The sequence below is a fragment of the Dendrobates tinctorius genome, unplaced genomic scaffold (genome assembly GCF_039654945.1).
Source record: "Dendrobates tinctorius isolate UK_male_01 unplaced genomic scaffold, ASM3965494v1 ptg000197l, whole genome shotgun sequence".
Classification (NCBI taxonomy): Eukaryota; Metazoa; Chordata; class Amphibia; order Anura; family Dendrobatidae; genus Dendrobates; species Dendrobates tinctorius.
The window spans coordinates 3,709,338-3,721,565 of record NW_027361864.1 but is presented as its reverse complement, the minus strand read 5'-3'; the positions used below and the strand labels follow the sequence as shown (position 1 = coordinate 3,721,565).

Below are 12,228 nucleotides of genomic sequence, written 5' to 3'. Positions count from 1 at the left end.
TAGGTGTATGATGGGGGATTGGTGGAGCTGTAGGTGTATGATGGGGGATTGGTGCAGCTATAGATGTATGATGGGGGATTGGTGGAGCTGTAGGTGTATGATGGGGGATCGGTGGAGCTGTAGGTGTATGACGGGGGATCGGTGGAGCTGTAGATGTATGATGGGGGATCGGTGCAGCTATAGGTGTATGATGGCTGGGATCGGTGGAGCTATAGATGTATGATGGGGGGATCGGTGGAGCTATAGCTGTATGATGGATCGGTGGAGCTATAGGTGTATGATGGGGGATCGGTGGAGCTATAGGTTCATTATGGGGATCACTTGAGCTATAGGTGCAGCATGGGGATCAAGTTGAACTGTAGGTGTATGATGAGGGATCGATGGAGCTATAGATGTATGATGGGGGGATCGGTGGAGCTATAGGTGTATGATGGGGAATCGGTGGAGCTATGGGTGTATGATGGGGGATCGGTGGAGGCGGAGCTATAGGTGTATGATGGGGTATCGGTGGAGCTATATTTGTATGATGGGGGATCGATGGAACTATAGGTGTATGATAGGGATCGGTGGAGCTATAGGTGTATGATGGGGAATTGATGGAACTATGGGTGTATGATGGGGGCTCGGTGGAGCTATAGGTGTAGGATGGGGGATCGGTGGAGCTGTAGGGTTATGATGGGGGATCGGTGGAGCTATAGATGTATGATGGGGGATCGGTGGAGCTATAGCTGTATGATGGGGGATCGGTGGAGCTATAGGTGTATGATGGGGGATCGGTGGAGCTATAGGTTCATTATGGGGATCAGTTGAGCTATAGGTGCAGCATGGGGATCAAGTTGAACTGTAGGTGTATGATGAGGGATCGATGGAGCTATACAGTTGTGGCCAAAAGTATTGACACCCCTGCAATTATGTCAGATAATACTCAGTTTCTTCCTGAAAATTATTGCAAACACAAATTCTTTGGTATTATTACCTTCATTTAATTTGTCTTAAATGAAAAAACACAAAAAGAATTGTCCTAAAGCCAAATTGGATAAAATTCCACACCAAACATAAAAAAAGAGGATGGACAAAAGTATTGGCACTGTTCGAAAAATCATGTGATGCTTCTCTTATTTGTGTAATTAACAGCACCTGTAACTTACCTGTGGCACCTAACAGGTGTTGGCAATAACTAAATCACACTTGCAGCCAGTTGACATGGATTAAAGTTGACTCAACCTCTGTCCTGTGTCCTTGTGTGTACCACATTGAGCATGGAGAAAAGAAAGAAGACCAAAGAACTGTCTGAGGACTTGAGAAACCAAATTGTGAGGAAGCATGAGCAATCTCAAGGCTACAAGTCCATCTCCTAAGACCTGAATGTTCCTGTGTCTACCGAGCGCAGTGTCATCAAGAAGTTTAATGCCCATGGCACTGTGGTTAACCTCTATACATGTGGACGGAAAAGAAAAATTGACAAGAGATTTCAACGCAAGATTGTGCGGATGTTGGATAAAGAGCCTCGACTAACATCCAAACAAGTTCAAGCTGCCCTGCAGTCCGAGGGTACAACAGTGTCAACCCGTACTATCCGTCGGCGTCTGAATGAAAAGGGACTGTATGGTAGGAGACCCAGGAAGACCCCACTTCTTACCCCGAGACATAAAAAAGCCAGGCTTGAGCTTGCCAAAACCTACCTGAAAAAGCCTAAAACGTTTTGGAAGAATGTTCTCTGGTCAGATGAGACAAAAGTAGAGCTTTTTGGGCAAAGGCATCAACATAGAGTTCACAGGAGAAAAAAAAGAGGCATTCAAAGAAAAGAACACGGTCCCTACAGTCAAACATGGCAGAGGTTCCCTGATGTTTTGGGGTTGCTTTGCTGCCTCTGGCACTGGACTGCTTGACCATGTGCATGGCTTTATGAAGTCTGAAGACTACCAACAAATTTTGCAGCATAATGTAGGGCCCAGTGTGAGAAAGCTGGGTCTCCCTCAGAGGTCATGGGTCTTCCAGCAGGACAATGATCCAAAACACACTTCAAAAAGCACTAGAAAATGGTTTGAGAGAAAGCACTGGAGACTTCTAAGGTGGCCAGCAATGAGTCCAGACCTGAATCCCATAGAACACCTGTGGAGAGATCTAAAAATGGCAGTTTGGAGAAGGCACCCTTCAAATATCAGGGACCTGGAGCAGTTTGCCAAAGAAGAATGGTCTAAAATTCCAGCAGAGCATTGTAAGAAACTCATTGATGGCTACCAGAAGCGGTTGGTCGCAGTTATTTTGGCTAAAGGTTGTGCAACCAAGTATTAGGCTGAGGGTGCCAATACTTTTGTCTGGCCCATTTTTGGAGTTTTGTGTGAAATGATCAATGTTTTGCTTTTTGCTTCAATCTCATTTGTGTTTTTTCATTTAAGACAAATTAAATGAAGATAATAACAAAGAATTTGTGATTGCAATCATTTTCAGGAAGAAAATGAGTATTATCTGACAAAATTGCAGGGGTGTCAATACTTTTGGCCACAACTGTAGATGTATGATGGGGGATCGGTGGAGCTATAGGTGTATGATGGGGAATCGGTGGAGCTATGGGTGTATGATGGGGTATCGGTGGAGCTGTAGGTGCACGGTGGGGGGAGATCAGTGGAGCTTTAGGTGCACATGGGGGGATTTGTGGTGCTGTGCAGGTGCACATTGGGGGATCGGTGGATCTGTAGGTACACGGTGGAGGGATCGGTGGAGCTGTAGGTGCAATGTGGGGGATCGGTGGAGCTGTAGGTGTATGATGGGGGAAGCGGTGAAGCTATATATGAATGATGGGATCAGTGGCTGGGTATTTGTTGGGCAGTGCCATCTGACATATGGTATGAATGAGGTTATATTAATACAACTACTGACAATCTGTTCTTGCTCCCAATGACAAGGCTTCACTCCCTTTCTGCATGCTGCACCCTGTGGCGTCTGTCTGATTTTAATCTTGGAGGACAGAATATATTTCTGGCTGTGTTAACATAAATGGTCGGTTGAGAACAAGGCTGACACTAAGATTTAGTGAGGGATCTGACGACACTCGCTGCTTCTGCGATGGGTCTGGGATAAATTGTATAAATGATTCCAGTAAGGAGAGAGCAGGAGGTCACAGGTGTCTGGCTGGTACTTACTGACCACTCATATGGCCCGAGGGAACGCCAGGCTTCTTTTACAGCCCACAGGGTGCCTCTCAGCTCATCATTCATCTCTGATTTCTGTCCCATTTTTGTGATGTTCCTTCAGTTTCCAGTTCCGGATCGATGAGTGTATTAAGCAGATGTCCGAGATCTTGGGCCACGTGAAGGGCACCGGGAACGTCTCCACCAACGCCAGGAACACGGTGGCACAGGATGCAGACAATGTTCTTCGCCCCCTGATGGACTTCTTGGATGGAAAGTAAGTGAAAAATAATTCTTCTGTGTTCAGCCACTTCATCCCATAACTTCCAAACTTGTAAAAATGAATAGAAGAAATCTGCGAGGAAAGGAAGAGGCTGACGAGAAAGAAGATTAAGCAATGGTGAGGAGGACCGCACAGGGCAATATGTCTGCAGTGGTCAAACGAGTGATCCAGGTGACCACACTGTTCTTCTCAAGGGAATGGAGATCCAGGGTGATGCTATTGTGGACGAGCCTGTTACTGGGCAGCCATACTGAATAATAAACTGTATTTCTATTCTTACAGGAACAGGCCGCTCTGGAGTTAGTGACAAATTAACTTCAATTTCTCCCCCCAATGTCTCGATGTTTCCTGTGTCTCCTCCATTTTGGTACAATTCATAATTTTCTTAATTGTGAGCTTTGCTCCCTGCAGTTTGACCTTATTCGCCACTGTTTGTGAGAAGACCGTCCTGAAGCGGGTCCTGAAAGATCTCTGGAGGGTGGTGATGAACACGATGGAGAAGATGATCGTTCTTCCTCCCCTCACGGACCAGTCAGTGAGTTTCCGCCGCATCAATGAAACCGCAACCATGGCATTGGTTGCAAAAGTCATCCTAGTGCCTAAGGAGGTCCCTCTGCCACAAGAGGGGGAGAGAGTCCTAGGAGAGACTTTGCACCAGCACGTGAGGGTTTACTGGTAGCCCAGCCGCTCACAGCGTATCTCAGTTGCTCCTGGCGTATCTCAGCCAACCTCCAGGACAATGCTGTGGCACAGCTGACATGTTCCCGGTATCATTGGATGGTAAAAATCGCTGCCGCCTCCTGTAATATTTGCGGATGCGCATCGCCCTACATAGTCTGTTGGAGGCGCTCTGCACCCATGTCAGTAGGCACATTGATCTCATCTAGTGATGAACTTGCTGGGGGTCAGCACTCGTTTTATTGGAGAAATGACTGCACTAATCCCAAATATCCCTTTTCACGGGAGTAGGAAGCCGTGGTATGGGAGCCTTTTGCTCATAGTCACTGCAGAGGATGTTTTGTTCCCGATTAGTCGTGTATTTTGTCACCTTGATGTCATTGTCTCCGCAGTGTCATCTGCGTGTCACAGGCAGCACAGGGACGCAGATCTACTGTGTAGGATCTATAGAGATGACTGGTAGCCGTACTGATCCTGTACAGTAGCCTTGTTGTGGTCATAGTCATATTGTGGGGTGCATCACCATTATGTGCCTTGAGAGTTAGAGGACTCGTTATCTGCTTCTCTAACTCACCTTTATTTCCCCTTTCCTCCGGTGGATTCCTGTTGCCATAAGATGGTAAGTTTGGGTAATCCTTGTCCCCATTCCCCCATATTTGTGCTATCCGCACACTTTTACCCTGACAGGCCTTGTGTCTAACCCTTCGTGTAACACATCTCATACCATTATAGGGATGACCCTGGTTCACCTGTCGGCAGAATTACATCACCATTGGCTCCGCACCCCCAGCACCCCACCTGACCTCCCCTAATCACTTCCTAAAGCCTTATTACATGCCGTATAATATAAAGCGGGGATGATCAGGTGGAGTGTGCAGCATGTTATACAGCAGTCCACTTGTCACAGTGAGATTGGGCAGATCAGCATTGCCTGCCCGATCATTTTGGGGGGCTGTACAGCGCCCTGCTTTTGTGGATGTAAAGGAACTTTGCACATCGGAGCAGATAGTTGCAGTTCAGTGTTACAGTGTAATCCGATAATCCGCCATCTCTGTAACCAGCCAAGTGTCGGATTATGGGAAATGACGGATATCCGCTACCTTCTGGGTCCTGTCTGTGATGTGCGCAACACGGTCCAAAAGAGCCAGACTATCAGGTGAACTCTTATGGACGCTGAAGTCAAGATCAATAACATTTTCTCTCTTCTTTCTTCTTTGTGCTTTTAGGGAACTCAGTTGATTTTCAGTGCAGCCAAGGAGCTGGGCCAGTTATCAAAGCTGAAGGTACGGAGGTGCAGTGACCTGGACGTCTTCTTGCTGTGTGTTTGTGATATGTTCCTGGTGGTGCAGCCATTCAATTGTCACACGACTGCGCAGCTTCTCCTCTCCTGTCACAGGATCCCTGAGATCCAAATTTTGCAACTTATTCCATCGTGCCGATCCTTCACATCCCCTGTGTGCCATAATGCACGGTGCCGATCCTTCACATCCCCTGTATGCCGTAATGCATGGTGCAGATGCTTCACATCCCCTGTATGCTGTAATGCACGGTGCCGATGCTTCACATCCCCTGTGTGCCATAATGTACGGTGCTGATCATTCACATCCCCTGTATGCCGTAATGCACGGTGCCGATCCTTCACATCCCCTGTATGCCGTAATGCACGGTGCCGATGCTTCACATCCCCTGTGTGCCGTAATGCACGGTGCCGATCCTTCACATCCCCTGTGTGCCATAATGCACGGTGCCGATCCTTCACATCCCCTGTATGCCGTAATGCATGGTGCCGATGCTTCACATCCCCTGTATGCTGTAATGCACGGTGCCGATGCTTCACATCCCCTGTGTGCCATAATGTACGGTGCTGATCATTCACATCCCCTGTATGCCGTAATGCACGGTGCCGATCCTTCACATCCCCTGTATGCCGTAATGCACGGTGCCGATGCTTCACATCCCCTGTATGCCGTAATGCATGGTGCCGATGCTTCACATCCCCTGTATGCCGTAATGCATGGTGCCGATGCTTCACATCCCCTGTGTGCCGTAATGCACGGTGCCGATGCTTCACATCCCCTGTGTGCCGTACTGCACGGTGCCGATGCTTCACATCCCCTGTGTGCCATAATGCACGGTGCTGAGCCTTCACATCCCCTGTGTGCCATAATGCACGGTGCTGATCCTTCACATCCCCTGTGTGCCATAATGCACGGTGCTGATCCTTCACATCCCCTGTGTGCCATAATGCACGGTGCTGATCCTTCTCATCCCCTGTGTGCCGTAATGCACGGTGCTGATCCTTCATATCCCCTGTATGCCGTAATGCACGGTGCTGATCCTTCACATCCCCTGTATGCCATAATGCACGGTGCTGATCCTTCACATCCTGTGTGCCATAATGCACAGTGCTGATCCTTCACATCCCCTGTGTGCCATAATGCACAGTGCTGATCCTTCACATCCCCTGTATGCCGTAATGCACGGTGCCGATCCTTCACATCCTGTGTGCCATAATGCACGTGCTGATCCTTCACATCCCGTGTGCCATAATGCACAGTGCTGATCCTTCACATCCCCTGTGTGCCATAATGCACAGTGCTGATCCTTCACATCCCCTGTATGCCGTAATGCACGGTGCTGATCCTTCATATCCCCTGTATGCCGTAATGCACGGTGCTGATCCTTCATATCCCCTGTATGCCGTAATGCACGGTGCTGATCCTTCACATCCCCTGTATGCCATAATGCACGGTGCTGATCCTTCACATCCTGTGTGCCATAATGCACGTGCTGATCCTTCACATCCCGTGTGCCATAATGCACAGTGCTGATCCTTCACATCCCCTGTGTGCTGTACTGCACGGTGCTGATCCTTCACATCCCCTGTGTGCCGTAATGCACGGTGCTGATCCTTCACATCCCCTGTGTGCCATAATGCACAGTGCTGATCCTTCACATCCCCTGTGTGCCATAATGCACAGTGCTGATCCTTCACATCCCCTGTGTGCTGTACTGCACGGTGCTGATCCTTCACATCCCCTGTGTGCCGTAATGCACGGTGCTGATCCTTCACATCCCCTGTGTGCCATAATGCACAGTGCTGATCCTTCACATCCCCTGTGTGCCATAATGCACAGTGCTGATCCTTCACATCCCCTGTATGTCGTAATGCACAGTGCCGATCCTTCACATCCCCTGTGTGCCGTAATGCGGACTGTCGATCCTTAAACATGACCGCATCACATGTGCACAGTTCCATGATTTCGCCTCCAGTGGTCCTTGGTCACCCGTGTGTATTTGGTGTTTTCCATGGGACAATTTGTTTTTTTTAAAGGTTTGGCCACGTTCACATACATTTTGTTTCAGTTCATTGTGAGTTTGAGGATCTCTGCTCACAGTTTGTGTTAGGACGTATTAATGGTTTATATATCCTGAGGCTTCAGACTTCCCAGGATCAGGTCCAGCAAGGTTCTCTCTTGCATTGGAGCCTCCGATATGCTGCAGAGTGACATCACCCAACTGGATACCAAACCGCCCCTATTATATATTAATCATAGCCAGTGTGGTCTGACAGGCACCATGAGTGTCCAGCAGAGGATAGATCCTTTTTTCTTTTACAGGCATTTAGTTTTTCTGTTCCTATAACGAAACTCCAAATGCCAGTGCCTAACACAAGTGCATGGCTCATTACAAGAGCTATAACAAGACCTGCCACACATGTGGGTAAATAATTGCCAAAATAACTACTTTCATTGGCAGCAAGCAGAGATTTCGAAAATGGGGAGAATTGGAAACACAAGTTACATTTAGGCTAAGTGCACACGTTGCAGAAATTTTCTGCTCAAAAACCTGAATCCCTTCCCAGAAACCGCACCTATTTTTCCGCTTGCGTTTTTTGCGCAGTTTTGATGCGTTTTTGATGCGTTTTTTTTCCGCAGCAGTTTAAAACCGCATGGAAGAGGCCTAAAACGGGGAAAATCCGCAAAATTAATGAGCATGCTGCGTTTTTTACCTCGATGCGTTTTTTTCACGGTAAAAAACACATCAATGTGCACAAAAAGTGCAAAATGCATAGAAATGACTGTGCAGCTTATTTTTAGCGGTTTTATAGCGAAAACCGCGGTAAAAAAACGCTAAAAAAACGCTGTGTGAACACAGCCTTACAGACTGGCCGAGCTTTGCGTGTAGTGGACTTTGGCGCCATCTTGTGGCATTGATCAGGCACTTTGAGCCAGGGTTACATATCTGAAGCCTGTAGAATTGCAGCACGTGGTTCCTGGGCTATGTATGTAAAAATGTGTGTATGTATATAATATATATTTCCCACAGAATAGTTTTGCATTTAACGTTAAATTAGATGAAATGTTTGGCTCAGTCAGGAGTCTGCCGGCTGTCTGTGCTTTTTACTATACTTATTAAACCCTTTTGTCCTTGCAGGATCATATGGTGAGAGAAGAGACTCGCAGTCTGACCCCGAAGCAATGTGCTGTAATGGATCTGGCTCTGGATACGATCAAGGTAAGTGCTGGCTGATCACTCCGTCCTCACACAGGAGTAGGGGTCCCGCACACGTGAGCCTCTCTGGGGGAATATGGGACTATGAGGAGTGGGATGCATGGTGGGTGTTGAGATTATGAGTGCAGCACATCCCTAAGCTTCCCCTCCTCTTACTTTCCAGCAATACTTCCACGCAGGAGGGAACGGCCTTAAGAAGACTTTCCTGGAGAAGAGCCCGGACTTGCAGTCTCTGCGCTACGCCTTGTCCCTGTACACACAGACCACAGATACTCTCATCAAAACCTTTGTGCAGACCCAGACGGCACAAGGTAATGTAGAGGCTAGTGCCTGAGATGGCACGGATCCGCCATAGAGGAGCTCTAGCTGTATGTGTAGACGTGTGAAACACCCTAGAGACGCCATTATATAGAAAACATGGATGGAGGTCGCACAGCTTCGCTGTTTCCCAGTTTCCACATGAATGTTACAATATGGCGCTTGTGATGTCACTGTGACTGCAATGACGATAAGTCACCACGTCATCATGTTACTGTCAGTATCAAAGGTAGAGTAGATATAAGATGTAACGGCTGACATAGAAGCGCCAGGACAATCTGCCGCTCAGGAACCTGGAAAAGCTGTGTGACACGCTAATGAGGAGCAACAGGGGTGACTCAGCTTTCCAAGTAGCAGATAGCGCCAAGAAACATCTGCCAGGAAGATGACGAGTCTTGTATTGTGTCTGCGGTGGAGGCCAGTCAGCCCCCGTAAAGCACGTTGTTGTCTGCACCTGTCGATCTTGTGTGCTCTGTCTTTGCCTAACTCTCTCTTCCTCTTCTCTCGCCTGCTGTCTCTTGCGTTCTTATCCCAGTGCATGATGGGAAGGGTGTTAGGTATACGGCTAATGAGGACAGTCGCCCTGAGAAGGGTATGTGTGCTAGTATTGTTGTAGTATGTGCTGTAGAGAGACCACCCAAATCCCGCGCAGGCTCCTCTCCCTTTATAGAGTAGTGCCGGAGCCCCCTTCCACATCCCACCCGTCACAGTCTCACACATCCGACAATCACAGTCAGAGTACAGTTGTGGATCTCTTGACCTGAACCAAATGGTCTTGTATGCGTATGAGAGACCGTGGCCAGTCCGGACATCGCGGTCCATACTGTGAAGCCGGCCTCAGTCCTTGTCACTTCTCATCACTGCGTGACATGGAGAAAACCATTTAAACATTGATTTCTGTGAACACGTTCCATTACTTGTCTTCTACTGATACTGTGTATTCCAGAGCTGCACTCATAATTCTGCAGACTCTGGAGAGGAAATGTCACTGCATTCCCTCCTTGTTCAAGGTCTGCCCATTGACAGCAGCGCCTAAGGCAGTTCAAAGGCGACAACTAGATTATTACAAGGGATGGAGGCCTCTCATATGATGAGAGGTTGGAAAAGTTGGGCTTGTTTAGCTTAGAAAAAAAAGATGTCTCAGAGGAGAGCTCATTTACACGTATAAATATATGTGTGTTGTCAGAGAATGACACATGACTTATTCCTTCCAAAGGTCCAGGAGGCATTTATTACTGGTGGAGGAAACATGATTCCGGCAGCTAAATAGGAAAGGGTTCTTTACAGTTAGAGCAGTCAGACTGTGGAATGCCGACTATAAGAGGTAGCAATGGCCGACACTATAACAGCTCTTATAAAAGGGCCGGAGGCTTTTCTCACAACATATATAGCATTATGGGTTATAATCTAGTGATAGAGAATGTAGAACTGGTGGAGGAAGGTCGGACTTGGTGGACCCCAGGCTTTTTTCAGTCTATGTAACTACAGTATTTGTTTCTGAGAATATTAATATTGAAATATTGAAAACCATGGCTGCTTTATACCCAAAACAGCACCACCCCCGACCACAGGTAATATGTGGTGCTGCCGCTCACCCCTATTCCCCTCTGCCTTACTCACTGGTGCAGCTGAGCTGCCGTGCCAGACACAACCTTCGGACAGGTTTGCTGCTGTTTCTGGAAGAGAGTGGCCATGCTTTTTCTTATCCTATAAAATCTTTTTTAACAATCAGCAGAATTATGAATGCAGCTCTGGAGTAAAATGCAGACTGTATTCAGGCAGCAATACACGATAAGTAATGTGTTCCCAAAAGTAAATGTTTTTATGTCCAAGTACATATGTAGCTGGGCTGTCAGAGAAGGATGCAATAATCCAGCGTTACCAGGGGGTCTTGAAAATCTAATCTGTCAAATCCGATAGTAAGAGCAGTAGCCCTGCCTTTCTTATCTACACTGGGACTGTATCTAGGTAAATTGCCATGTGCCCTCCCTGGCACCCCAGCACCCAGGGCACATGTCCCAGTTGCCTCACCCCATAGTTTGTGTAGTGGCGTGTGCAGGCTATAGGCCTAGGTGGTGGTTGTAGATGGCGTCCTGTGTCCTTGTGCCCTGCGGCTTTCATGTTATCCTGTAAGAAGCCAAAGATAAGGATATGTGGAAACGGCTCGTCTTACATGTTCTTGTAATATTGCGTAGTGTGGCTACATCACTTCTCCATTCACCAAGCTGCATTCACACATTAAATGGACTCTTGTTAACACACAAGCTGGAGAGAAATAAATTGAATCTGTCAGCAGTTTGTTTTTCTATTTAATCGGAGATCCAAATAATGAAGAGGCATAGAGCCTGAATCCAGCGATGTGTCACTCATTCAGCAGCTTGCATAGTTTCAATACAATTCGTGATTTATCAGCAGATTATCACTGCAGAACTAGGTCTCACGGACCAGTCAGGTTAATCTGGGTAACCCCATCCCCCCAACACTGATTGGCAGCTTGATCACAAAGCTGCCAATAGGGTTTGTGGGCGGGATTATAGAGGGCTCAGCTGTCATAGCACTGCTACATCTACAGCAGAAAAAAATAGTATTCTATTAAAACTGCACAAAGCTGCCCAGTAAGGGATACACCGCTGGAATCGGGGTCCCTGCACCTACACCCTACTGCTTTTGGATTGCATAGAAAAACCTGGTGATGGATTTCCTTTAATCCCCCCATACACATTGGATAGATGTTGGCTGAAGTATCTCCCCATTACCTTATACACAAAAACCTTTCATGGATATCTCTACTGTGTATGGGGGCCTTTATGCTGGAACATGAGATTTTTATGTGCAGACCATTGGCAGATCCAGCCACACGTGAGGAGATCTGCTGACCATCTGCTGTCCGTGGTGGTCATACACACAAGGATAAGCGCTAGATGTGCCAATGGCTCGTCATACAACACCTCCATACACAGATCTCTCTTTTCTAGGCTCTGGCGTGGATGATCCTGTGGGGGAGGTGTCCATACAGATAGACTTGTTCACACACCCCGGGACCGGAGAGCAGAAGGTGACGGTGAAAGGTACGGGAATCCACAGATGACAGCTCTGCCCAGGTTCTACATCTATGTGCTCCAGTCCTATTACGGGACAGTCACACAATTTTTGGTCTTGGCTAATGTTTTCTTGCCAAATGGCTTATGCATCAAAAGTGTGGGAAATTGCTATTAATCTGCAGAAAAATTACTTTTGTGACCAGGAAGAGAGCATTTGAAATGTTCCTATTTTCAATCAGAGAAAATTAACCTTTACATCTGT

General features: G+C 47.4%; 1 protein-coding gene across 7 annotated transcripts in view; it reads left to right on the top strand.

Annotated features, from left to right (window-relative positions):
* Positions 1-12,228, top strand: part of UNC13B (unc-13 homolog B) — a 409,040-nt gene that overhangs the window by 364,997 nt on the left and 31,815 nt on the right. For all 7 annotated transcript variants that reach the window (XM_073553139.1, XM_073553142.1, XM_073553141.1 and 4 more), the window contains 6 exons: positions 3,256-3,408; positions 3,826-3,949; positions 5,319-5,375; positions 8,530-8,610; positions 8,771-8,918; positions 11,901-11,993. In XM_073553139.1, the coding sequence (XP_073409240.1) occupies positions 3,256-3,408; positions 3,826-3,949; positions 5,319-5,375; positions 8,530-8,610; positions 8,771-8,918; positions 11,901-11,993 (656 nt within the window). The remainder of the gene's footprint in view (positions 1-3,255; positions 3,409-3,825; positions 3,950-5,318; positions 5,376-8,529; positions 8,611-8,770; positions 8,919-11,900; positions 11,994-12,228) is intronic.